Source organism: Myripristis murdjan, chromosome 5 (genome assembly GCF_902150065.1).
Source record: "Myripristis murdjan chromosome 5, fMyrMur1.1, whole genome shotgun sequence".
NCBI classification, from domain to species: Eukaryota; Metazoa; Chordata; class Actinopteri; order Holocentriformes; family Holocentridae; genus Myripristis; species Myripristis murdjan.
The window spans coordinates 10,572,416-10,599,931 of NC_043984.1; the positions used below are offsets into that span (position 1 = coordinate 10,572,416).

At 40.5% G+C, this 27,516-nt stretch overlaps 1 protein-coding gene across 2 annotated transcripts in view; it reads right to left on the reverse strand.

Moving 5' to 3' along the window:
- Positions 1-8,527: 8,527 nt before the first annotated feature.
- The window catches only part of LOC115358868 (sodium- and chloride-dependent GABA transporter 3-like), a 38,765-nt gene continuing 19,776 nt past the window's right edge, over positions 8,528-27,516 (reverse strand). Inside the window, exons 7-15 of one of the 2 annotated variants that reach the window (XM_030050966.1) lie at positions 27,219-27,353; positions 18,460-18,563; positions 17,850-17,974; positions 16,199-16,311; positions 15,218-15,355; positions 12,593-12,695; positions 11,718-11,818; positions 11,143-11,313; positions 8,528-9,854 (exon numbers count right to left, since the gene is read on the reverse strand). In XM_030050966.1, coding sequence (XP_029906826.1) covers positions 9,711-9,854; positions 11,143-11,313; positions 11,718-11,818; positions 12,593-12,695; positions 15,218-15,355; positions 16,199-16,311; positions 17,850-17,974; positions 18,460-18,563; positions 27,219-27,353 — 1,134 coding nt within the window. In that variant the 3' untranslated portion in view covers positions 8,528-9,710. Of the gene's footprint in view, positions 9,855-11,142; positions 11,314-11,717; positions 11,819-12,592; positions 12,696-14,747; positions 14,828-15,217; positions 15,356-16,198; positions 16,312-17,849; positions 17,975-18,459; positions 18,564-27,218; positions 27,354-27,516 lie in introns of those variants that run through there. The other variant, XR_003928210.1, reaches the window with a different exon arrangement.

Genomic DNA, 27,516 nt, shown 5'->3' on the forward strand with positions numbered 1-27,516 from the left:
CACTATTCTTCTTTGTGCTGATGAAATTTTCTGTGTATGAAAACAGAAAAAGTAGCCCGTCTACTAAGGCGTTGCTTACACTCTTTTCAGTGTGAATTTTATCATTCGATCATGCCAGGACACAGTAACTATGAAGTCTGTATGCTCTGAGATCAGATCTTGCTTGAATTTGGATAGACCAAACGCAAGCAAGACATGTGTGGACAGCATGTGGGCACAATGCAGACAATTTATCAATACACGTGTTGTGTTTCTACAGGGCCAGCTTTACACTGTAATCAACGATGTGATCGTACAGCTGAATGCCAGGGACTGTAGCTGCTACAAGTTCTGTTTGGACTGTGTCCTGGCCCGAGACCCATACTGTGGTTGGGACATGGTCCAACAGCAGTGTACATCTATTGCTAGCTTGCAGTCTGGATCCGTGTATAAGCTCTGAGCTTCTTGTATTTCCAACAACTCCTTCTGTAATGTGTCCTTTTACTCTGTCGTCTTCTCATTCAGGATATTGCTGATGGAGATGTGAGCATGTGCCCAGAGTCTGATAGTAAGTTGAATATTCACTTACATACATTTTTCAGCTTAAGATATACCTGTAAACTCAAGATGAAACATTCTTGAAGTGGACTCACTGAGTCTGTGTTTGTGTTTCCGCAGTCATACTCAACACAAGGCCATTCAACATCCCCCTCACCGTCAGTATCTCCCAGCTCCTCCCGTGCTCTTTGGACAGCAATCTGCCTGTGTCCTGGTGGTACTATGGCCGCATCATCCCCCCCGGCCCCCTCCACAGTGTACTCAAGCAGGGTCTGCTCATTGAGAAGCCCACCAAAGCAAACGCTGGCCTCTATTCCTGTCATACTATGGAGACAGTCAAAGGCAAACCATATTACAAGATGGTGGTCCAGTATTTCCTGCAGGTTCAGGAGGACCAGAACTTGATCTACCTGATAGTGCCTTTGGTTACCGCCATGTTCCTCTCCTCGTGTTGGTCATGTTCGCTGCATGTGTCACAGGAACGGTGCGGCTCGTCATTACATCAGCAACAGCCGTCACTGCATAATCAACATCGACGTTAACACAGAGTGTGGCTAAGCTGAAGAGGAGGAGTTGGTGGCAGAAAATGAGGATACATTCAGCTGCAGCAACAACTATATGGTCATCGAAATTCCGGAGTAATCACACACGCCTGTCTTTTTTTCCTGTCTCTGTCTCTGTTGTATTTCTCTCTGCGTTTTTCTGTCTCCTTCAGTTTTACTCTTTTTCTGTGAGTGTCTGCATCTGTCTTTCTCGCTCTTTCTCTCTGTCTGTCTCTTTTTGTCTCTCTTTGCTCAGACATGACTGGTTGACTGCAAGAGCTGCCAGTCCCAACCCTCCAACATGACCACACCAAGTCAGTCAAATTTGGGAAGATTTGAGACCAGACAAGGAACGACTGTGGCCAGGGACATCATCGAGACCCCGTCTTTCTCTTTGTGTTTTTCCATGTCTATCTCTGTGTTGTGTCTTTGTCTGTCTCTGTTTGTCTGTGTCTTTGTTTGGTTTTGTCTCTTTCCAGGGTATCTTCATGAGGTCAACAAACCGATGCCTTGCCATGGCGGAGGAAATGCATCGTCAAAATCAGGACCTCCAGCCATCGGAAATGAGGACATCCTCTTGCTCTATCTCTATCTCTCGCTACCTTCTTGCTCTTTCTCTCGCGCTCCTTCTGTCTTTTCACTGTCTGCTAGTCTCCGCAACTAGTGCATGCCCAGCCATCCTGGTGAGGGATCCCTCTGACTTGGCCCGCCCAAGGTTTCTTCCATGACAAGCAAGTCTTCCTTGGGAGTTTTTCCTTGCATGCTCTGAGGGTCTAAGGCTGGTGGTGCCAGGCAGGAATGCTAGGTTTTCAATTTCTTTGATTTTGTCCATCCTTTATTTGCTTTTGTTTTCTCCTTTTGCTTTTCCTGCTTTTCCTCTCTGTCCACAACCTTTTATTTTTATACTGGGCTATTATCATCCAACAGTAGTAATAAAGAGACATTTGAATATGAATGGAAATGACTGGTATAGCATGATGTCTTTGGCTGAAACTATGTCCATAAAGCCAAATATTTGACAGAGGTTTGTTTAGCTCAGTGAGTGCAGAGTCCCACACTTAAAATGTGCACATGTGCCTGTCACTGAGACAGGTTGGCTGGAAAAGAGCCGACCTTCATCAGGTAAGCCTCCACATGATGTTTTTAGCAACATTATGCAACCATTTTATGCATAGGCTATAGTATAAACAAAGGTGTCTGTTACCATTTAAATGAGACTGATACAACAAAAAATGTATGTTGCAGAGCGGGTTATCAATATGCAATGAAAACTGATTCCACCGCTGGATTTTTGCATGGGCTTGCCTGAGTTTTTAAAAGTGTTGTGTTCTTGTTTTCACATTAAAAATATCAATTTCAATTTGTGAAAAAAATATTGTCTCAATTTCAGAACTTCTCTGGTGCACCATTAATTTATGGAAGATTTTGTACCTTTGTATCGCACAGTGTAGTAAAAAAGATTACCAGGTTTATACATGGATGACGTGTATTCCATGAAGAAACTCTTGCTGCTCCTCTTGCCTTTTTTTTTTTTACTGCAAAAGAGAAAAAGACAGCTGGTGTATTCGTTAGGCAAGCAGGAAAAATAGTGATTTGTTGTTTATTGTGGAGGAATTACCTTTCCACTGAGGCCTTAGAGCACATGACCCAGAGGAAATCTTCCTTGGGGACCATGGAGTCCAAGACCTTGTTCACATCACTGGTGAAGGTCCCATCTACATGCCTCCTGCTGAAAGCCTCACCCTCTCTGTCCATTTCAGATCTGGATATGTAAACATGCACACAAGATAACCACTGCTCAGTAACTCCATAATGCTGAAGCTTGCCATTTGCAATTTGATCTGTGTTATATCTATAAGATATATAACATTAATTTGATTTTTTTGCAACGTTTGCAACGTTTCCGAAAATATGTCCTGCTGAATTACAAGATAATGTGTATAAAATAATGCACAAGACATCTAGATACTGTATTTTCATTTTGATGTAATGTTACCACCATAAAACAATAGCAAGGCTTGGTTTGGAATATTTCACTCAATGTAAGTGTGATGTGGTGTCAGTGAAGCATTTCAGCCGGCAGATACAGAATATGTATGCGACATTATACATCATGTAAAAAAATGTCTTTGTTTTTTCCAACTTTGAGGCTTCTTAAAGTGTTAGTTTGGATTGCTGCCCATATAATGATTTTGCTGGTTTATGCCAGGTCTAGTTCTGATCCAGTTTTTTAACTTTGTATCACAGAATCGTGTTGGAAAGGATTTAATAGATCAAAGTTGGTGGATGTATTACACTCACATGCAACAGCAAAAATCACTACATGGGTAAGAATTCCAACTATCTTTTCAAGGGAAAGACGACTTAAAACAAGGGGTTAAATCTCTCCACAGAAACCCAGACCCAAATGTTACACTAAACATACAAAATCACTGGTATGGTTCTTTAAATGCTCATTTTCTTCTTTTACATAAACTGAACTGAGTAACTGTAGTCCCATCTCAAAACTTGCTACCTATCTAAAATCCTAGAGTCTTTGGTAAATCAGCGTGACCTCTGCACTCCCAAATCAGTCGACTTTTAGACCTATGATATTATCCCTGCTGCTTCCCTGCCTGTAAACAACTTCTTTAGGTCTGGATTGCATAATGTATTGTGGTGACCCAGTTCAGATATCTATCTAAAGCATTGTCCCCAATGTCCAAATCGATTTGGACATAGGGGACATAGAATAATCTTTGTTCTCCTCTACCCTAGTTTAAAAGTCTTGACATGAAACATCTGTATCATGTCACAGTCCTTTCCTTCCAGGAGCCTTCCAGGCTCCTGGCACCTCTTGCAGCCACACATATTTAGCGTCAGAGCATTTAAATTAAATCAATTGCGACTGTGCTCATTTACATCATCAGTCCTGGTAAATCAAATGCTTAATTAAGAAACTGCAACAATCCCATACCCATCTTAACATAATGAACAATATTCCTCAGAAATTTCTCCTTTTATCAATGAATATCTTGTCTGAATATGTCTGGATAACAGCTACTACAAATAAGAACCAACAGTGAGCAGTACAGCAGTCTAGTTTCTCTCTTAAACCTAATTAAATTGCTTGTCTAGTTTGGCAACATGGACTAATTTTGTGTCATGATTAATTATTTTGATACATCTTCAGTGCTGAAATATCTCCTACACACACTACAGCATAGTGGTTTCTCTCCTTTGTGGAGTTTTTTTTTTAAATCTACTTTCTGTGTAAAACTTTTACCACAGCCACAACAGTTATATGGTTTCTCTCCTGTGTGGATTCTCATGTGTAAACTCATGCTCTGTTTCTGTGTAAAAGTTATACCACAGGCTGAACAGCTAAATCATTTCTCTCCTGTGTGAACTCTCATGGGTCTTCCCAAGTCTACTTTCTGTAAAAAAAAAAAAAAAACTGACTGAGGCTCTCTAGTCTCTGTCCAGTTGTCACTGTCTTCAGTCTCAGATTCAGAAGCTGGATCTAAGCTCCCAGCTGGTTCTGATCCTCCACAGTCCTCTCCATCAGCTAACCATTCGTTCAGCAGAGCTGCTGGCTTGAGGCTCTGCCTCTCTGTTCTCTTCAGGGTGGCTTTGATAAAGCTGTAAGGACTGATCTTTCTCTTCATCATCCTCAGTCTTCACAGTGACAGGAGTGAATGGGAATTTGCTGATATCAGCCGCCTGCAGCCCTTGAAGCTGGGTACAGAGTTCCTCCTGGTTCAGACTGGGGCTGCACTCCTTCTGCTAAGAGGGAACCTCTTCATTACTCCCCAGCAGCTGCTGATGCAACTCTGAAATACACACATTTGCACATGTGTGTAGTGCACAAAGTGACAGTTAACCCAACATTTCAAACAACATTCGACCCATCAAACTTCTTAGCCTTAAGAATTTGGTTCACGCAAATTGTTTTAATCACCAAGGTCCATGTAAATAACATGTAATCCATAGAGTTACAATTTTCAGTGTGCACAGCATTATAAAGACCCACACACACCATCAGTTCATGAGCACTCTGAAACTACACTACAGCCAAGTATGATGCAGAGGTAATAACACAAGTTATGGACTTGCTTGAAGATTTACATTGTCCCAAACTAATAAATGAAAAATGTATATAAAAAAAGGATACACAATGGTGAAACTGGACAAATAATTTTAATGAGTCACAAGATTTCATTTTACAAAATGATTTGCATAAAAGAATAATCAACAGCCGATTTACACTATTCTGTTTACATGTACTGGAAATTTCGCCCTTTACAAAGCCACGGTAGCAGAGGCTAGTAGTTTATGTTGTGGCTGTCACTGTGTCACTGGTGCTAAACTGGCTTTTCACAGGCATCTCACGCTTAGCTGATGTTGTAATGAATTTGCTGAAAGTATTTTTATGTTTGTTTTTAAATAGTGTGAATAGACTTTTGCCTTTGATAGACTATTTGTTCATTTCATATATTGTTAAGAAATCTCTGAATTAAAAAATGCAAATCCCCCCCCCAAAAAAAAAAAAAAAAAAATACAGAGAACATGGACCGAACCGTGGGTTTACTGAACCGTGCACTCCTCATGAGAATCACTGAATCATTCCTGCAGAAACCTCAGGGTCAGAGAGTTAGCCAGACAACTGTGTAAAGGATTAAGCTTTATCCTGGTGGCAGCACTTTGAATCTGTGGAATACCCCTCAGCTGTGTCAGCCAACTCACTCCACTGATATAACTTTGGTATCAAACACCATTTCTCCAAACGTGTTGGTCCAACGCGGAGGGGAGATGAGTCTGACCAACCCTCTCTGTGAAGCCACACCTCGGCTTTCTCTGCCGCTCCTTCTCATCCTGTGAATGAGACAGCTCCTCAAACAGACCAAACATCTCATCGACAGCTGCTGGTCGACCAACAGTCTCGGCTCCTGGAGTTTGGACATGTCTTCAGCTTTCTCAGTCCCTCTAAGGTCTTTGACTATGACTGAAAACATGAAGCTCCAAGCCAGTGTTTCTTGTATTTCCTGCCTTTGCTAATGTGCTCAACAACTACAAGCAGTAAGTAATTTCTTCCTCTTCTAGGTGCATTACCGCCACCTTCTGGACTGTGGTTCAGAATGACTTTTGCTACTTGGTTGCTTTAAAGTCTCCCATTTAGGTCAGTAGGCCTCAACTAGTGAACTGACCTGCCTCCACATCCTGTAAATGTGTGTGTGTGTGTGTATGTGTGACAGGACAGTTTAAAGATACATTCAGGATTCATTTCAACCAGCAAATTCTTCACACGTTGATGCTTGTTGACACTGAAGTATAATTTGTCAGTGGAAAATAATCATTTTAGAACTATTTTAGCCAGGCACAAAATAATAATAATAACGGTGCGTTTTATTCTTGCAATTGCATAGTCTGTGTAGGCACAACTTTTACAGCCCAATATTTCATCACATTCAGATGGCACTGTCCTGTAAGAAGCAAAAGTATGTTGAAGATCTCTAATAATTTCTTAAAACATCTTCTCTTGGCTGGCATATGGGTTCTGTGGGACAACTGCCCCCCTTTTCTTCTTTGGGGTTAAGTTCCTCCAGTTCTGTGGTCTGGTTTGAATTACAACTTTATTTTCCCAGGTGGACTCCCATCCAAGTACTGGCCATGCCCTCACCTGCTTAACCTCCATCATGGCTGCTAGCTGAAGAATGAGTACATGGAGAGACCGGAGAACAATGCTCTCTCTGCATGTGCTTTTTGTATTCACACTGCCTTCACACATACAGATGGTGTGATTCTGATGGCCGAGCGTAGCTGTAAATGTCTACAGGGCCTAAGCAGGGTTTTTCTGTTAATGGATTAACTAAAACAAATAGCAAATTCAGGAATCCCACATGAACAAATTAAATCAAATCTAGCTTTTTTTTTTTTTTTGACATAGACATTTATTTTCATCTCACTGCTACTGCTACTACTGCTGTTTTGTACTCCTATGCACCATAATGCTGCATATTTTCTTCATACATTTCCATTCAACATTCTGAAGTTATATAACCCTGTATTCTTATTTATATGCTATTCTTCTTTGTACTAATATTTGATCGTGTTAGTATTTGATGCTGCAATATTTCCATATGGGAATCAGTCAAAGTCTAAGAGATTTATTTGATCTGACTTTATTTTGTCTTAAATTTTATCTTGCCCCTGCAAACCTTCAATCACAAATAAAAATCTTGTATGCTTTTCAAAAGGATGTTGATTGATTGTTGGTTGGAATAAGAAATTGCAGTATATCAGCTTGGATCTTTTTTCTTTTTTTTCTTTTTTTTTTTTGCAATTGATTAGACAGGTGAGTCAGGAGATGGTCTGAATGAAAAGTCTTTACTCTTCACTCATTTTTCCTTTATAATATTTATTCTTAAAAATGAGTAAGCAGACAGTTCATGTGTTCTGTGAATACCAAAATGTGTGTAGAACAGTACAGAACAGTAAAACACTTTTCATTATATTTCTATAACAAGATCTTTTGAGCGGCATATCAAAAGTCAAAACAAAGGATGTATTTGTATTACAACAATCCTTTTTTTAAACATTTTTTTTTCATCTCAAGAAATAAACCACAGATTTCTAGAAAGGGATGTAAAAATATACATCGATCTGATCAGTGTTAAACAACAGGCTATAATTTCCAATGCAGTTTTTACTTGCACAAACTTTAGTGAGGAGGTGATGATGCCATAATGCAACCACACCAGAGGGACCAATCACGTGTTTCAGAGGACTTCACAGCTCAGACAGGAGGGGCTTCAGTCTCAGAAGACACTTCCTCAATCTCCCTCATGACTTACTCAATCACACACTTCCTCAGCTCAACAATTCCTTATTTCTTCCCTGCTTTCTGTGCCTCCTCCTGAGAAACTGTAAACAGAGAAATTTGAGTTTCCTCCCCTCTGACATTCTCATCTGATTGCATTTTCATGAGGAAACAAGGAAGAAGAAAAGAACTGAAGTGAGAAAGATGGACAAAGCAAGGAAAGAAGGCAGGGAGGGAGGAAGGAGTATTTAGAATCAGCTGAATCCTGATTGGATGCAGCTCTAATGGGCTGAGATTGATTTGAATAATGAGACCAGCTCATTGGCCCTTAAAACAACCAACTGGCTAAAAGAGGCAGGCCCTGGTGCTTCCCCCCCGCAATGGCTCAGATAGCGAAAATAAAGTGTGTAGCTCCTTCAGATCATGTTCAAGGCTTTAGAATGTCAGAAAAAAGTTGAACGCCACACATCACACCATCCATCACCCTCATCAACAGTAAAAGCATCACTGATGCGTCGATGTGACACCAAATGCAAAGCATTCACATCTGGTGTCACAGTTTCATATGAAGCCTGTGTCACTGTTGCATCCCAAAGAGAAGCAGAGGAGAGAAGTGAAGAATTGAAAGAGGCGGGCAAAAGGAGGAAGAGGTGCAGATAAGGGGACAGATAGGTTTTGAAATGTTCATCTGATGGACGTCCATCTTCTTCTCTACAGGCGGAGCAGGAAATAAAAATGCAGGGGTGGAAGCACATCTGTTTGTCACTCTGCGTTAGGCTCAGCATAATTGCTGTGAAATGACAGAGATCCACGACTTACAGAAGGGCAGCTAGGGGAGAGAGAGACAGTTTCAGACTCAGCCTGCGAGTCAGTCAGAGCTATTTGTAGTAGTATGAAGCCTGGCAGTTCAAACCTAGAGATGTAGAATTAAAGGATCCTAAAACTGAGGGGATCAGTTTTGCAGACATGTTTACCTTCTGGAACTCTTTATGTTGCCAAAGAAGAATAGACATCTCTTTTGAAAGAGATGCACTGTAGGCTTGGGCCAGTATTTCTTAAATAGATATTTAGTAATCTTACGTTGCCACTTAAGCCATGCAATGTGAGATTTTGTCAGTGCCACTAGCAACATAATGCGATTCCAGCAAGGAAGACTTGCAGGAGGCCCAGACAGATTCCACACCCCTCAGAGTCACAGCGTTTTTGTACGGCGTCCATGATTTAAAAAGCAGAACTCTTTCAATAATACAACTCGAGGTTTTACTCGGAGGGGTACGCAGTGCCCTCCTATAGCTTTAGTACTAGGACAGAATATCCTCCCTTAACACACAAAACTACCTAGAATGGTCCCCAAGCTGCTACATATTAGTCACATTTTGTGTACCTAGTACTTAATAGGGAGATACAGCACTTTGCCAATACAAGTGTAAACCTTTTACAGCACAACACATTGCTTTTGTTCTAAAGGCACAGACACTAGTGTGACCAACACTGACAAGGTACCAGGACAACTTCAACCAACTATGTCAAACAGATTTTAAAATATTAATAGTTAAAAAAAAAAAAAAAAAAGACAGAAACAACTGACTTAGTCATGTTAAAACAACAAATGTGTTATCAAAGTTTGTGCAAAACAGAAACAGACTACATAATCATGTGATAACTTTTCCTTTTTTTTCCTCATTTTTTTTGTACAAAATATAACACTCCGAGTCATTTATTTAACTTTCTGTTTCTTGTGGTGGTGGATAATGCAGTTGTTGTTGTTTTGTGGTTTTGTTGTTGCGTCTGTGTGGGTGACAGGCAGCTTGGTCGGTCAGTCAGGTGGTCAGTTAGAAATGTGTCTCCTTCTCTGAGATGGTGGATATTTTTCCATCACCCTTTAGTTTTGCGTCATTGGCAGCATAAGGACTGAGGGCGGCGTGTTTCCCCCTCATTTTCAGGTCTGGGCTGGGTGTGGTCAGTTTCTTCATTCTCTGCAGAGAGCGAGGAAAAGAATTAGAGAGATCATGTGAAATTAAGTCAACATGAAAAATAAAAATTTTAATATTTGTGCTATAAAATTATGTTTTAAAGGTTCTAAGTGTAGCATTTTAACATCAGTAAACCATTACCACAGTAATTTTGAGACATTAGCATAAGCAACATGGATATTGGCCAGTATCCCGTTTGTCATTGCTATGATAATGCGAAATTGGGCCCCCTCTTAAAAGCTTTAAATAGCTTCCTTGTAGTGACCCTTTCACACATTAGGCTGTTGTGTGTACTATTCATACATGGTATCCATAATGCTGTTGAGATTGAAAATGAATGTATGAGCATCTTAAGGTTTATTTTGTTTGTTTTTTTATTTATTTATTTATTTATTGAAATGTTATACTTGTGAATATGTTGCCTTGTTTTGTCATGGATCCTTGATGACTGTCTGTACACTATGCAGCAAATGGTAAACACTTAGATAAAAGCTTGTGTGTGGAAAAAAAAACAAAAACAAACAAACAAACAAACAAACAAACAAAAACATATACAAACATGACCATTGCCAAAATGGCAGCATCTACACTGCATTACGCCATGTGCCACTGAGTCAGATTTTGTGCAACATTTGTTGTACTTCTTTACAGTACAAAGGAAAATTGCTTTAGGGCACAAAACAGGCCTTCATAAACTGTAATCAGAGCTAAAATGTCTTGGACTTGCAGATGATGGAATGAAAAAGGCCTGTGAAAAAAAATCACTTTCATCATGTTCATCTGTTCTGTAACGTGAAAGAGAAAGGGGGCAGTGTTTCTCATACTTCTGAAATATACTTGGGAGAGGGAGTAGTATACAGGAGTAGGAGTATAGTTTATTAGTAGGATATAGAGGAGTAGTAGTAGGATATAGTTTATTATATCTATTTAGACATGAACTGTCTGTGAGCATCATTAAGTAAAAGAGCTCAAAACTGAGTCAAACCTTACTTGAAATTAATGGGAAAGTCGTATAGTATACCATATACTGTATAAAAGCTGTAATGCATAAAACGTTTGTGTGCTGTATATTCATCATGCTGAAGTTTCATTGTGATAGGATTAAAGGACATTTTTTGTCCAGCTCATGTGTGGTACCTTGTTTTAAAGAAGATTTCTACATGAGATGGCGTGTCTGAGCAACAGTGTGCTAACTAGGAGGGTGAGGGGGAGCACCCTCATTCTTCCCCTTAGGTGGCAGGAAAAAAAAATATGAATGGGGGACTGATGGGGAAACGTCATGTGCTTGTACCTCAGTGAAGGTGCCAGGAGTCTTCCAGATCATCCAGATGATACCCAGGGGGATGCAGACCATGGACGACATGGCCATGAACCAGCCAATACCGTAGCCCCAGTCAGGGTAGATGTACACATTGTTGTACTTCAGGGGTTTGTACTTAATCAGGAAGAACAGAAAGATGCCCTGCAGCAGACAAAAATGACATCCTGTATGTATAATTATCTCTCACAGCGTTAAGACAGAGAGGAAAGATGTCCTCTGTGAATAGTTACTCTTGAGTCAGAAGTGATATAGTGCAAAGGTATAAATATATATAATATATGTGCAATTTTCCCAAATCCAGCAATATACAAAAGATTATTCACTGAGGAATGAAGAAATGAAAAGACAATTAACCGGGTCACGGGTTGTATGACACACCTAAAGCTTTTAACCAAACACAGGAAAGAATGCACTCTAAAGGTTACAAAATAAAACAACAAGCGCCTCCTGCACGTCACTGTCTGTCCTTCACGGCCGTTTTGTTCATCTAGACGATGAATCTACTCCTGCTGTTTATTTTGCTGAAGTGTTTGCAGTGAACTCACAGCACAGATGCCCGGGGTGAGGATCATCCAGCACCATTTGATGAAGAACACAGGCTTGTAGCCAATCATGTCCTCAATATTTAGGTAGAACCTGTCACTTCCTGAAACACAAACAAATGTCACTGTCACACAAAGGAAGCTCAGGGTTTCTCTGATTGATTTGATTTGACAATGCATCACCATCAAAACAGGACTGCACTATCTGTACTATCAGTCAATATGTGAATGTCAGCTGATACAACCCATCCTGCTGAGAGCACATTTAGAGACAATTTCAACCTGTGTTGCTGTTAAATGTTGCCCATATAAAAAATACTGAGCATAGTGAATGCAACTTGTCATAAAGGCAATTATCAATATGTATAATATGTCCATGTTCACATAAGTCTAAGACTAGTGTAAAGTTTTTATGTTTTCAATCCAAAGATGAAAGCCAAATGTTTTTGAACAAACAATCAACAAAATGCAAGAACATTTCAACAAAGCATGTTGTAACATTTTTGCTCATGTAAACACAGCATTTGTGTACCTTGTATATCACGCAATACAAGCTGCATGTTGTGTAAGACATTCTCCAGTAGAGGGCAGCAGTAATATTAAAGAACCAAGCTCAGACTAAGTACTGCAACCTGCTTTATGCAATGGCATCCGGCTGACATTGGGCTCTACGTACGTGTGTGTGTGTATGTGTGTCAAGATGAGGTAACATGGATATAAAAAGTCTGCTGTTTACTCACATGGTATGTGGTATGTAGACACACACACCCCAACGTAGAGGACGGGAAACATTTTATCTTGCTGGAAGGTTTTGTTGGTGAATAAACTCACTTCTCTAAGATTTCTAGTTATGTTTCCAGTTGAGCGTTACATCTTACCATACACCCAGCCGATACATATGGATTCAAAAATGGCCACAAACAGCAAACACATCCCACTGGCAGCATACGAATCAAACAACTGGAAGACATACATCCCTCCCTGAAGAGACAGGACAGGACAGGAGTCAGTTTACTGTCACAGCCAACAAATGCACACACAGTACGGATTTCATCCACACATCATCCGTGAAATCAGTGGTGCACTTTAATTTAGCTTGTCAGTAACTGATGGTCTTATGGTGGAGGCCAGTGTCACTCATGTTGCTATTTTACTAAGTACTTTCAGCAGTTTGGCTGGGTGATAAAATATTTCATACGGATGGAAGGCAATGAAAAAAGAAGGCAATGTGATGAAATCCAGCAACCGATTATGTGCAAAAACAAGACCAGTTACTGTTTGTACAAAACTTAAAGCAGAGTGGACGACAACAGCTGTCTTCTGTATGGGATGATACTGTATGGACTATCATGTTTAGAGCGGTAGTATATCCCAATGCAAACACAGCCAGCATCCAGCTGTAGACAAGCCATGATCTCTTCATTCAATTCCTGCTGAATGGAACTACCTTTTTCACAGGATTACAACTGCAATGACTGTAGCATCATGAAGTCACAGCTGAAGTCATGGTAAGAAAAATTTACTGTAGGTGCCTGTTTCTAATGTAATGCATCAAATGATGGATTATGTCCCTGTGAGGTGGATCTCATGATTTCTGGGCAGTATGGAAATAGTGTTACAATGGTGTTAAACTTTAAGGTTGCCCTTGTTACCAGGGGTTTTGCTGCACGTGATCATCCACTCTGCCCTTCTCCTTACAAGACAACTCATCCTTTATTCCTCCCTGCTTCCACTGAAAGGGCCGTCATGAATAAAATCTTACATAAATGCTAGAGCAGGATTACATCACAGTTCAAAACTACTATTGCAGAAGTGAGAGTGCATTGTAAATATCTTCAGTGTTACAGTGAATGTCTCCAGTCCCAGTGCTTCAGCTGCTGTTTGAGGCTGTTCTTTAAGGGCAGCACAAATATATAGTAATGTTAGTTGGTATATGCAATACGAGTTCAATATGTTTTCTTAGTATTGTAGAATAAATAAAATAAAATAAGATAAAAATATGATCAAATAAATGAACATTGAATATGAACTATGCAACTCGTCATGAGCAACAAAAATAAACAGAAGCATAAGTAGCACCAAACATCAGTGTTGTGTTAGCTGCTGTGTCTGAGCTACACCATGACTACAGAGTGTCAACCAGAAAAATGGTGACACCATAACCAGCGTGATGCTGCCTGTGGCATCAACATTAAAACAAGTCACTGTTCTGCGTTAGTAGGCCGGCGTTGTTGCTATGACAACCAGCGTAGCTTCACCAGCAAAGTGCTGTGCTGCTAGAGAAGATAAATCTGATCCGATCAGTTCAGTGTGCAGCTTGGACAGCGAGCCTAAAATATCAGATTTGAAGAAGTAAGTGGATTTTGCTGCTTTGTGAACATCGCTGAAATGTCAGAAGATGTCAGAAGAAACCTTTCAAACTGTGATATAATCCTACTCTGGGCTTCATGTGAGGCTTTATTCATGATGGCTCTTTTAATGGAGGCAGAAAGGAATAAAGGATGAGTGGTGTCTTGAGTGCAGGCAGGTAGAGTGGAAGATGAGATGTGAGTAAAAGCTCGGCAACATGGGCGGTTTTTGATGCCGTGGTGACGGGTCAGTGGGGATGAAGATGGGCGCTGAGACACAGAGCTAAAATCAGTGGATAATGCAGTGGCCCACAAAGGACAAAATACTAAAGAGAAAGAATTCATAGTTGGTTGTAATTTGCCATAAATATTCCAATTTATACTGCATCTAACTGGCCCCTGTTTATCATGGCCATCATGGACCAGTGGAGAACAGCACAGTGTGTGGCGGGGCTTGACAGAGTGCAGTGCATGTGGAGACATGAAGAGCTTTCAGTGGAAAGCCTTTCTGGAAGCCTCCAGCTTCTTTTACATTATTGCAAGAAAAAGGTGGAAGAACTCAGAAATGCAGCGGGCACCATAAATACTGTTGCAGAGATGGATGACTGTAAGTCTTCACTGACTGTTAGGCCAACCTTAAAAACAAACTGGTTAAGCGACAACCATTCACCTGGACAGGATTCACCTCGGACTTGTGTTTTCACGATGATGGTTATGATGATGATGACGATGATGATGACAATGATGACAATGGTGATGTTGTGTCTATGCAGAAATAAAAAGATTAACATGATTTGAGGGTCACAGCAGAAGCAATGGAAAGCTGTTTTAAGTTTTGGGTAACCAGTCCTCCCTTCCATATCTTATATTTGCTGCTTACTGTGGTTTTCCTCATTATATTTAATGCAGGATATCTACAGTAATATAATTGTGTCTAATCATTATTTGATAACAATAAACTGCAAATATTAGATTGCAACAGCATCGAGAAGCTGTTTCATGCTATCATTTGATTTGCTTTGGGACACATCAAAATATTATAATTACTCGCTTGCGTGCAGGTAATAAATCTAACAAAGGACAACTCATGGAAAACAGGTTGAGCTTGAAACCTGAACACATGGCATGTTTATGCTAAGCAGTGATGAGTCTTACCTCTGTACACATGATGAGTCCTATGAGGAAGGACACCACAGACATGCCGAGAATGAGCAGCTCTCTGCGGTAGCCTCTCCTGAAGGTCTCGGGGTACATGTCAACCACGGCTGTCACCAAGCTCTCCACACACACAAACTGCAAAGACAAGGTGCATCCCCACTTACATTTTGATTCAGAAAGATCTCAAGAGCAATATCAAGACATTATTTCACTCAATGCTCATTTCTTATGTCTATAAAACTTGCTTTACTTTGGAAACACTATGTGGGATTACCTTAAAGGAGTGTCTGATTACTCAATGCCGTTTTGATATAACGCTGGCAAGTAGATGACAGTTTAGACAAAATTTTAATTTGAAAGAAAGCATTTTGAAATGTCTTAGTGGTAGTTGGGTATTTCAAGGAATATAAAACAGTTAATAAATAGTTATTTTGAGTGATTATCATGAATATACATAAAAATGTAATCTATTATCATTTATTACATTCAATCTGGTTGTGCCACTGAGATGAACTGAGCAGGTGTGCCAAAAATCTAAAGATTAAAGGTGCACAAAACTCAAAGGACTGGACTCAGTGGAAGCTCAGAGAAAAATTAATACATGATAACAGTTTGTTTTTTTAATTTTTCCTCTTAGTGGGAGCAATGTAGCTGAGATGTTGAGTAAATTCTTGCACAAGTGAAGGCACATCTTTTTTTCTCATCAGATGCTCCAAGTCTGAAAAAGAGCGACATACAAACCTAAATCCATAAACAGCACGTTCTTTAACTTGAAGTGTCAGAACCATATGAGTTCCAGTGTCATATCATTCACCTCATACATGTATATATATTTTTAACTCACACAGCTTGACCCAACTTTCTGAACCTCAACAGGCCAACACGTCAAATGTGATTTAAACTGCAGGGGTCAAGAAAACCCAAATTTTCTGTTTTAAAGCAGAAGCAGCTCAATGTCCTGACACCAGCGGTCCTCACTTGACTGTCCAGGCCGAGGAAGATGAGCATCATGAAGAAGAGACACGCCCACAGCGGAGACAGAGGCATCATAGTAACAGCCTTGGGGTACGCAATGAAGGCCAGACCGGGACCTGCATCACACAAGATACACACGCACACACACACACACACACACACACACACACACACACACACACACACACACACACACACACAGCAATATTACTATTATAGTGTTGTCAAGAGTTTTCTGACATAATGAAAGAGAAGGCAGAGACATGATGGCAGCAGGCTGTAAAGGTTGGGGGTTGGGGGGGGTTATATTCAGAGAAAAAACTCAGAATTGAAAATTGAAAATTCTGAGATAATAAAGTCACACATTTACGAGAAAAAAACTTGGAAAAATACATTTTCTTATATGTATCTTTCATATACTATTATACTTATAAAGGAAGCACATGGCTTGATTTTGCGAGGTTGGATTGGCGACACGCTGCAGATGCTGCTGCTCGCCGACTATCAGGCCTGCAGCTGATGACATCATCAAATTCTACTTTTCAATGGGATTTAGGAACAAGGAAATCCTGCTGATTTTAGCCAAAATCACAATATTATTTTCTTCTGAATCAGCCCAAGTCACAGCAACTTCTCTTCAAAGTCCAGATTCTGATGAGAAGATTGTGATTCTGGGCTCAAATCAGCAGGATTTCCTTCTTACTTAATCCGATAGGATAAGGAAAACAATTTTTCCTCGATTTTTCTTGCAAATTTGTGACTTTATGATCTCAGAATTTTCAAGTTTTTATCTCATAAATTTGTGAGCTTTTTCTTGTAAATCTATCACTTTAATCTCAGAGAATATCTAATTTTTTTTCATAAATTTAAATTTTAATTTAATAAATTTAAATTAATCTTGGAAATTCAGAGTTTTTTTCTCGGAATATTACACCCCCTTCCTCGGTTACATATTTTTTTTCTCTCCCTACAGTGACCCTGGTACACCGTCGCACCCTTCTGTCATTCTACTAACAGACTAAAACAAAAATAACAGCAAAACAACAACATTATGGCCACAGTATTAAAGTAGGATATGATGGCTCCGAGGGATCTTTACATACACAGAGGTAAAATTATTAGTGGTGAGATGAGATTTTGTTACAGAGTGGCATGAGACCAGCTGGCTCAAAACCAGGGCTGACATGCCGTTGTGTAATGTAGCACCAGGGTTTGGTGGCAGCCCCTTGGAAACACATTATCTAAAACATTAAGCTCTGTCCTCACTCTGCTTTGAGACAAACATTTCAGATTGCTCTCTCGCTCGCTCTGTCACATTCACTAAATCATTCATGTGGACTTGAATAAATCATTATATGGCAGTCTAAGAGCCTAGGTGAAGAGTGTGGAGTTATATAACAGGTTGTGTTTCTCTGTGTTGGGACCGTGCGATGGATGGCGATGCTGAAATTCAGATTCAAAAGTGGCTTCATCCAAGCTGTGCTCTGTTTGCTTAAAGATACGTAAAGATGTATTTCTGGTAATAATTATGCCATATTCTTTTCTTAATGGCTTAATGGCATTTTATCACAAATATATCAGAAAAGTTAAGATCATAATGTAATTTTCATTCTGAATCAGACACTCTGTGGTGACAAATCGTTTGCTCTCTCACCAGATTCTGCCACAGCTTCGATGGGAACGTTCTGCTCGTAGGCCATGAAGCCCAGGACCGAGAAGATGGCGAAACCTGCCACGAAGCTGGTGCCGCTGTTCAGACAGCACAGCATGATGCAGTCTCTGAGGAGAAGGACGGAAAGACAGAGACAGAGAGAAAGACGTCACAGCCACTGAAAAGCTGTCATTATTTATCTCATATCACCATCCTGATATGAGACTAGACATCGCCTGGGATTTTGGATATCATGATGTTGTGATATGACAGAACTTTCCTGCTTTTACAGGCTGCATCACAGAACAGGGAGGCAATTTCTAAAAGTATTAGACTGTTTTCCCTGTAATATTATTTGTTTGATCCACATTACAAACGTGTTTTTAATAAAAAAATCTCCAGAATATCTTATGAAAGCACCAAGTCCTGACAATATCATTACAAAATCGATACTGAGGTATTTTGATGGAAGACATCATAATATTTGCTTGCGTCCATATCACCCAACGCTAACATTACATCACAAATCAGACAGACATTTCACATCTTTTACTAAGAGTGGCTTCTTGTTTTTATTAATAATTTATCCATTAATGAGCGTGGAGACCCTCACCTGTAGCAGTTGTTGTCGTAGGCGTTGTAACTGCCGAGAGCAGTGAGACAGCCCAAACAGATGGCATACGAGAAGAAGATCTGAGTTCCTGCATCCACCCATACCTGGTGCAAAAATGTGCATGAACACACACACACACACACACACACACAGTGGATTAAAGGATGTGAAACTTTGCTTGCAGTTTAATTACAGCCTCATTAATACTTCCCGGCCTCTTCGCATTGACAACATAAATTCTTTTGTGATGTTTTATTAACTGAACCATAGAATTAACAGGAGATTGCCATCGAGGAGTTACTTTTTATCTGCTCTAATTACACCCCACATTTCTTTTGCTCTTCAGCAACTTGATTTTCATCATTTCAGTGAATCTCTTTTGAAATTATGGCTCAGCTGAACTTTTTTTCCTCTGAAAGTTGAGCAACATAAATCATGGATTCCCATCCTAAAAGTAGATACAAAGTCATCCAGTGCCTAAATATTAATATTCCAGACCATCTCCATTCCTTTCAGATGTTTGGTTGGGACTAAGGGTGGGGTTGCTTAAGGTTGTTATTTCTTCTTATATCCTGGTATTGTGAGCCAAGGCAAAGACAATTATATTTTGCTTAAAAATTCATGTTAAACTACTTAAGAGCAAAAACCCATGTTTAAACCTGTGTGTTGGCAATCACCTGCCCGACTGAATGGTTAGTGAGTAAGACACTGAATCCCTATCATTACCTGAGTCTATAGCTGACACAATATTCTGAGCAAAAAGGAAGTTTCCGTATGGGAGGGCTAAAACAGATTAATTCATTCACAAATGCTCTCTTCCCACATAGTCCTTTATAAAGATAGAGGGAGCAGGAGCAAGGACACAAGGTACACAAACATCCTGGACAGGCCCCTATTCCAGGGCAGATCCACATTAACGGTAAAGGACAAATCTGTTTTCTTTCAACCTGGGCCTTATTTCCACAGTGTTTAAAGGAGATAGGATGAACAGGCTCAACTCGCATGTCAACCAAGATCATCACCTTCAGATACGTGCCTTCAAACCAGTGAAGAAGTCATGGTGATGAACCTTTTCAACAGTGTTTTTAAACAGAGGTTTTTGCCATCATGACGACTGATAACGCTGGAAATTTCATCACTTATTTCACTTTAGAGCTCTCATACCATTAGTGTTTTTAGTGTTCCAACACACACACACACACACACACACACACACACACACACACACACACACAGGACCAAACCAACACCTGAACCCACAAAACACATCTTCTCAACACAGTGACACGCAACCTACCTTCATGACATGGTCAATTATCTGTTGCCTGTAACTTGAATATCGTGTTGTTAGATGTTCATTTAATTAGTGCGGATTCATTGGTAAATAGAAGTATGACTGTCACCCTTGTAAAAAAAACATCTATGTAAACCAGCTAGTGCTAACTACTTGTAGGATATGCTGGAATTGTTGCTAGATGGGCTATGTTTCTATAAGCAGTAAAAACAGCAAGAAATTCACCAGTGAAGGTGATCCAAGGTAAGAACAATCACAATTATTAGTCTGTTTCACACTAAGAGTCAGCCAGCCTCTCAAAAAGCATCAAATGTGTTGTAGTGCATTTATAGTATGTTTTAAATCTACAACTACAACTTAGTTTGGATGTGGATGTTGGCAGAGGATCAGCAGCAAGCAAAGTAAACAAGGTAAACAAAGTAAACAAGGAAATAAACTCTTCCAACTGTTCATTTGTAGCGGTGAGAATGCTTTTGTGTTGAAAGGATGTTGAAAGCAATAATTTAACTCCTTTTTGTAATAAACTGAGGATTACCAGTTGGCCCTGTGTGTGTGTGAGTGTGTATGTGTGTGAGAGAGAGCGAGAGAGAGAGAGAGAGAGAGAGAGAGCGAGTGTTGGACAGCCTCACTCTCAGTGATTTGGAGGTATGAAGTAAGTTATGTAATTTTGAACACATCGTCATGATGCCAAAACCTAGCAAACTCAGACCCAGTTTAAAAATAACTGGAATTATCCTTCAGTATTAGATGAAGAGCTACTGTATAATACAAGCCTTCTTTAGTAATAGTTTGAACTTAAACAAAGACAATTTTATATTGAAGGTTTTTTTTTTTTATTATTTATCTGAACATGTGGTATAAAGTGCATTTTGCATGTGGAAACTGATTTGTGTTGCAGTACAGGAACCCAGCGGATCGCGTAGGGTGCAAGCAAATTCAAACTTAATGCAGCATGGCTCTTTGAAAACTCTCTCACATCACCATTCAGCCACTAATCTCATTTCCCCACCGGGAAACAATTAACAAACGCCCGGTCTTCTCTCCCTTCTGGGAGTAACCACGGTAACTTCTCTGACCTCACAAACACAAGACTGTTCCTGTGGAAGAACAGGCCTTTCTCTCCTAATGTTCATTAATGTTCCCTTTAGTTCACCCTCGGCTGATGGCCGCACAGCGCAGGGAAACCTTAAAGGCCCAGGCTCGGAGAGAATCACTTGTTGATGTTGTGCCTAATTTGGACGGCCTGTGTTTGGTTATGTTGAGACTGTGGCTAGAAGGAACTTTTTTTTACTGTGTGAAAACTGGACAACCTTGGCTCTTGTTTTATGCAATAGTGTGTTCTTGCAATAAACCAGTCTCAGTCCATCCGCTATATCCATGAGATCATATGGGGGGTGACTTCAGATATTGACATGAGAGTTGTGACAAGACTTTTCAGGAAGAAATCAAAGGCAATGCAGTGAACACCTGTTGTCCCTGCGGTGTGCTTTAGCGGCGTTCAACTGCAATACACAAGGATTTGGCTGAACTGGGATGAATCAATGACAAACTCGTCAGCCCAATTAGCCACACTGCTTCTAAGCCACAAAACAAATCTGCAACAATTACAAACAAGATAAATGTATCTATATCACAAGAGTTTGCTGTGTGAATACTGAATGTGTTAGTGATTTCCATGTTTTAACTCCGGCTGGAGAGCTACATTGTCTCCTATGGGTTGAGAAAATCCTACAACACTTTAAAAACCCTGTAAAAATCCCATCAGATGAACTAAAAAATGAATGGCATTCTATTTTTTCTAAGTTCCTGAGAAGCAGACATTCTGGGCATAACAAGATTTTCACTCCACAGCAGTCAGGAGTGCATCAAGTGCATCAGGAGACTGCATGCCATCCAGTCATTCTTTTTAGCTTCTTACTTGTTTCTTTTTTAGGGCCATTCTTTAAGAGGATCACAAACCAATCAAGAAAGTTGGAAAAGAAAAGAGTAATATTCTGGGATGTGGTTGCTAAGTGCAGGGAGGTAATGAGAGGAGTGCTGAGAAGGGAGCTGGGTGTGTTAAAGGGGTGGGATGGCAAAAGAAGGGCCCTGAAGAGGGGGATGGCTTTAGGGAAAAAAGAAAGGAAGGAAGGTTGGACCAAAAGGAAGAGCAGGAAGGCCTTGAAAGGAGAGAGCATGGAGAAAAACAGTGAGATTAGGGGATGACAGAAAGGAGAAGGCATAGGGGAAGGCACATAAACTGATCTGTCGCAATCAAATCAAATCATGTGATCAAATGCTACTAAAAGCCTGTGTAGGTAACTTTTTCCTGACACATTTTGACAAATAACCATTAAACACAGAGGGTCCAAGCCAAACTTAAAGCACTGACGAAAAAAATCTGGTCCTCTGGGCTGCTGGTGCAGTTTCATTTAATAAAAACCTGTCGGTGCGACTCAAACAACCAATCACCTCAAAAAAGTGTCACTACCTCCGTGCCCCTTGTGTATCATTTTTGCTTCCCCTCCCCAAACAAATTTAGCTTTAGTCTGCTATAACTACGGTGCTCTAGCTTAGTTTACCATAGACACAAAATGGCAGAGAAGGGAACTGGCTCGTGAATTCCTGCTCCTCATTGCACTGGCACTGGAGTGCATGAGGGTGAGAGTGTCTCATGTAGGAGCTGTTTCAGTTCAGCTTTTTAACAAAATTCTGCTCACTCTACAAAGTTACCAACACAAGCTTTTCAGGAGCTCAGGAGTCCTTCCATCAGGAGGGTATGAGACTGCCAAAAGAACCATTAGCAATCCAAAAAGAAAAATGAAGTGTCCAAGGATTGCTACAATAATATATTTTTAATAGTATTTATTAACTTCTATTTATGCAAGCTATTCCCAGCGAGATCATTTGTCTTTTACAAGAGACACATGGCCAAGAGAGCACTCGCTAAGGCTGTCATCAAAAAGGTACAGAGCCTGTGAAGTGCAATGAGAAGAAAAACAATCAGGGTGATGAGATATAACTATAGAGATATAATTAATGGTCACAACATAATACTCCTCCCTTCTCCTGGGAGCAGACTGCAGTCAGGGACAGAGTTTGTCCTTGACTCTGTCTTGTCTCGGGGCACAGACCTGGCAACGTTTGTCAAATGTGTGTTTCAGTCGCAGTCTGCTCCCAGGAGAATGGAAGAGTACCACACACTTATCATGGCCATGAAAAACCTAAAACATGGGAGCAAGTGAATAAAATTGAGGGAGCAAGTTGAATTTCATGGCCACAAATTAGTAAATGGTGACCTTGAAATATATATTTTTTTCTTTTTACTGCACTTCTCAGGCTCCGTAAAAAGGTGCTCTTTGGATCCCAGGAAATATACACTAAAAACAAAAAGGTCAGGCTTGTTACAGCAGAGAGATATGGCTTGCTTGTGCAGAATCAAAAAGTTTTATTTTTCTGGCTGGGTGACCACATGCAGTAACAAACCTTTTTGTTTTTTGTCTCAATAAATGTATGTTCCACAGCCCTAACTCACCACGGGCGGACAGTTCCTTATTGGTATTCCACCCAGAGTGGAAAGAGAGATTTGAAGCTTTCTTATCCATCTCTGTGTAAGCTGGAAGCAGAAACAGCAGAGATGACTTGCAGAACTGTGGGCCCTGACGTAAAACAGATACTGAATATGGATTTTTGGGTAGATATTAGCTTTTGTTAATACTAGGATATCAGCCAGTGTTGTCTACCTTGACGATGCAAATGGATGAGATGGATTTTGTTAGATTTCACATATAGTTATTGATGGATAGTAGACTATTGTTTATAAGAGGCCCTCCAGTTCCTGCTGCTTTGAATGATAAGAACAGAAGATATTAAGAGGCAAGGGCATGAGGAGGGAAATGGAGGTTATGAGAGGATGGAAGACAAGTTTAAGTAAACAGACTTCATTTCTTGTGCCTGAAGCGATAACAGGGAGGGGTAATGAATATTTGGGGAGCACATCTGAGGAAAGGGAGGGAGGGAGGAGTGTTGTGTGAGGCATCGCAGAGGGACAGAGGGTGAGAAGTGGGGAGAGACGGAGAAATGTATAGGAAAACAGAGAACAAGGGAGGCATGATGAGGTCCTGGGGGGTAAAAGAAAAGGCTAACACACAGGGAAACGCCGCTCCACACAGCCTGGGGAGCAGAACAGAACCCCGATTGTCCTTGAGGAAGCTAATTTAACATTGGTGTCAGAAGTAATGTCTTCCTCTGCCAAACAGCAGCACTTCTTTATCACCCTCCTCCTTCAATCTGTGCCTCTGTCTCTGTTTACCTCCCCCTCTCTATTTCCCCCCTTCCGTCTATCTGTGCCTGTCTTTACTAAATTCACACATGCTACAACCATCTCACTGCACAGCAGTGGAGGAGTCAGTCAAAGACAAAAACACAGACTAACATTGGTGTTACAACACAAACTGCTTTTATCGTAGGACACGGTGACAACTTAATAGTGAATCGCATCTAAGATTGGTATAAGTACAGATTAAACTATCTCTTTGGGCAAACTGAATCATAGGCAACTGGTCTGACGACTAGTCTGACGTCTTCCTAAGACAAATACAAGTCCAGTTGCCGACAATTCAATTTGCCCAAAGAGAACGATGACCTGGATAAATGAGAATATCCATAGACAGATTCAACTATCGTATAAAACCTTTATTTTTTTCATTGGTTTTGATTTCAACATTCAAAATGAAACATGTTGTGGTACTTTAGTGAGGGTCATGACCTTGGAAACTATGACACCTGATCAAAATCGTATCAAATACTCTCTAAAACACAGACATGAAGTCAATGAAAAAACAATCCAGTTAACTAGTTCTGGAAGAGTTTGGGTTCTGGGGTTTATTTTACCACATGAACCCGCTTTGCCAACCTGAACAAAACTCATCTGATTAACCGCAGTACACAGTCCAAATTATGATTACAGCACCCCACTGTACTTTCTTTTCACTCACCACATGGAGCTGTCTTGCCAAAAAGGCAGTGTGAAACAGACTGAGTGGTCTGTCTGTGAAGCTGTAGTGATTGATCGAATATCTAGTTAGTTCTGTAGCTTCGATATGCCTTATTACCAGATTCATGGCATTTTATCCCTGGACTGGCTGGTGCCAGGCAGAGTGTGAAACAGGTGTTCAGATTGGACAGGACTTCATGATAATTGCTCAGACAGGATTCTGGTCTCCTCACATTTGGTGAAATGAGTGTGATCTGGGGCTCTCGCCTGCTTTGGTGAGAGTGACAGATCCCATTCGCAACCCTGGTTCAATTCTCAGCTCGTGGCAAGAAGCTTTCTACTCTGAGCAAAATCCTAATTTTTAGGAAAAATGTTCTTATCTAACCACAGCCAAAACATTACCCCAACATTAATCAAACTGCTTTAGTTGCCAAAATCTAACCTTAACTTTAACCATACCACTTCAATGTTAACTAACCTTTTCTCTTTATGGACAGCTGAATGTGGCCTGTATAATTTGTGCTATCATCACATAATCCTTGTGGTGAAGTGTTGTGTAATGTTGTATCTATCTATCTATCTATTGATCCATCCACCCATCCATCCATCTATACACTGTTTCCCTCTTACTCTCTCTCACTCAAACTCTTTTTCTCTATTCACGTTGTCATGACACCACATCCACTGACATTTTCTGGCGCACTGTTGCCTAGCGACCCAGTCCGTCTGTCTTTTCCAGACGAGGTCAAGGAGTCTGCTCCGTATTTGTGTGTGTGTGTGTGTGTGTGTGTGTGTGTGTGTGTGTGTGTGTGTGTGTGTGTGCTTGTGCACACATACACACGTCTCTGTATGAGTTTATATGGTAATGAGTCACCTCTATTAGCCTCAAATCCTGATCGCTGAAGCCCTGTGGGTTTTGAGGCTGGTTATTTACCTGACCCCAGATCATCTCATCACCAGCAGGAAGTTGGAGCACTGCTGTCACAATCTTGGCTCCACTGTAAGCGACACTATGACTGCCACCAGAATGAAATGCACAAATGCCACCCTGTACCATGTTTATTACAAATGTGGATGCAGTATCCGCCTGGTGTTGCACTTTTTCTTATTCCATAGAGGAATCATTCAAGTGGGAAACAGCTGTCAGAGTGTCCATCAAGTGGTCCAATTAGCAGCTGTTTGATGGATAAGTGCTTTGGGAAACAATATGCTGTCCTACAGTAACACTGATAGATGTATAAAACGGCTGGTCCCCAGTAGCACTGAACAACAACACCACCTGTCCCCCTGGCAGCTGCTACCTGTTTTGCTTTACCACCTGATAAAATGACACAACCTGGGGAGCATGCATAATTAAAGTGGCAGCCACTGCAGACCCTGCCCACCCCGAGTCCGTCCTGCATTACACTTACATTCACCATGATTGAATGTGGACCATGTAGACTCAATCACAATACAATTCCATTAAATATTAACAAAATTATAACATGGTCACATTTCAGTCTTGATGAACGCAGCATTAAGGACGGTGAAACTACCGGCTTAACTGATTAGTTAGGAAGGGAAACTAGTTTGACAGTTGGAGAAACATGAGATTGGTGTGATAAGGTACAGTGCATATGGCAGTAACAAACACAGGAGTTTCCACATGTTTTGACCATCAGTCAAGTTCCATACATGCATCTCACATGTGCATCCATAACAGCTAGCTGTCAGCTATTTGCATGTTTGCACAGCTGTCTGACTGGTAGGTAACTTGATGATAATTACGTGTGTGGGGATATAAAGAGATTCAAAGGTCATTTGAAACAAAAACAAAGAACACTGGAATTTTTGCAAGTGTGTACAGTGAGTCAACTCTGAGAAGAACTGGCTGATCACACAGTGCGTCAGTGCTGGGCACACTATACTGTGGTGTACACGGAGTATAAGGTGCTTTCCATTACACAGTATCTGCTCTTATCGTCTCTGTTCTACTCACTTTCGTTGCCAGTTACTTCTGGATTTCGTTTTCCACTTTTGTTTGCACATAGTATCTCCACACAGCAGAAGTCACACTGGTCTACCAGAGCCCCACATGAGTTTTTAATTAAAACAACAACAACAACAACAACGACAACAACAAACAAAACCAACTTGAAATGGCTATAACTAAGGGATTCACAACAAAAAATATTTTTTTAGATAGATAGATTAACAAATATGACACAAGTTTTGCGAGTCTTGCTTTTTGCATGTCCTGGTCGTGAGGGGCTACGCTGCTTAATTTCACTCTGATCAATCAGTCTGCAGCATTTCATGTCACATTTAAGTTGTTCAAGCAGCTCAACTGGAACATCAGCGGGGGTGATTCCAAAAGTAATATTCAGTACCAGATACTAATCCAAACTTTTACCTAATGGAAAAAAAAAGCAGGTAGATCTGAAGAGAGTAGAGGTGATGCCATGTAATGGAAAACGAGCCATATTGATACTGTGGTTATGAGCCTACCTGAGGGTCTGAGAGACGGGAGATGTCCGGGTAGAGGTAGAACTTGATGCCATCGTAGGCTCCTGGCAGCGTTACTCCTCTGATTAGCAGGATCAACAGCATGACATAGGGAAATGTGGCTGTCACATACACAACCTGGGGACACACACATGCACACATTCAGAAAGTTAACTCAAATCCACACTGCAAAAGAACACAGTTAACACTGAGCTGTCAGAACTTGCTGTGGTATTTGCTTACATAACTGGCATAATGAATTACAGAATAAATTCAAAGCAAAATTAGTCGTGCAAAGGGA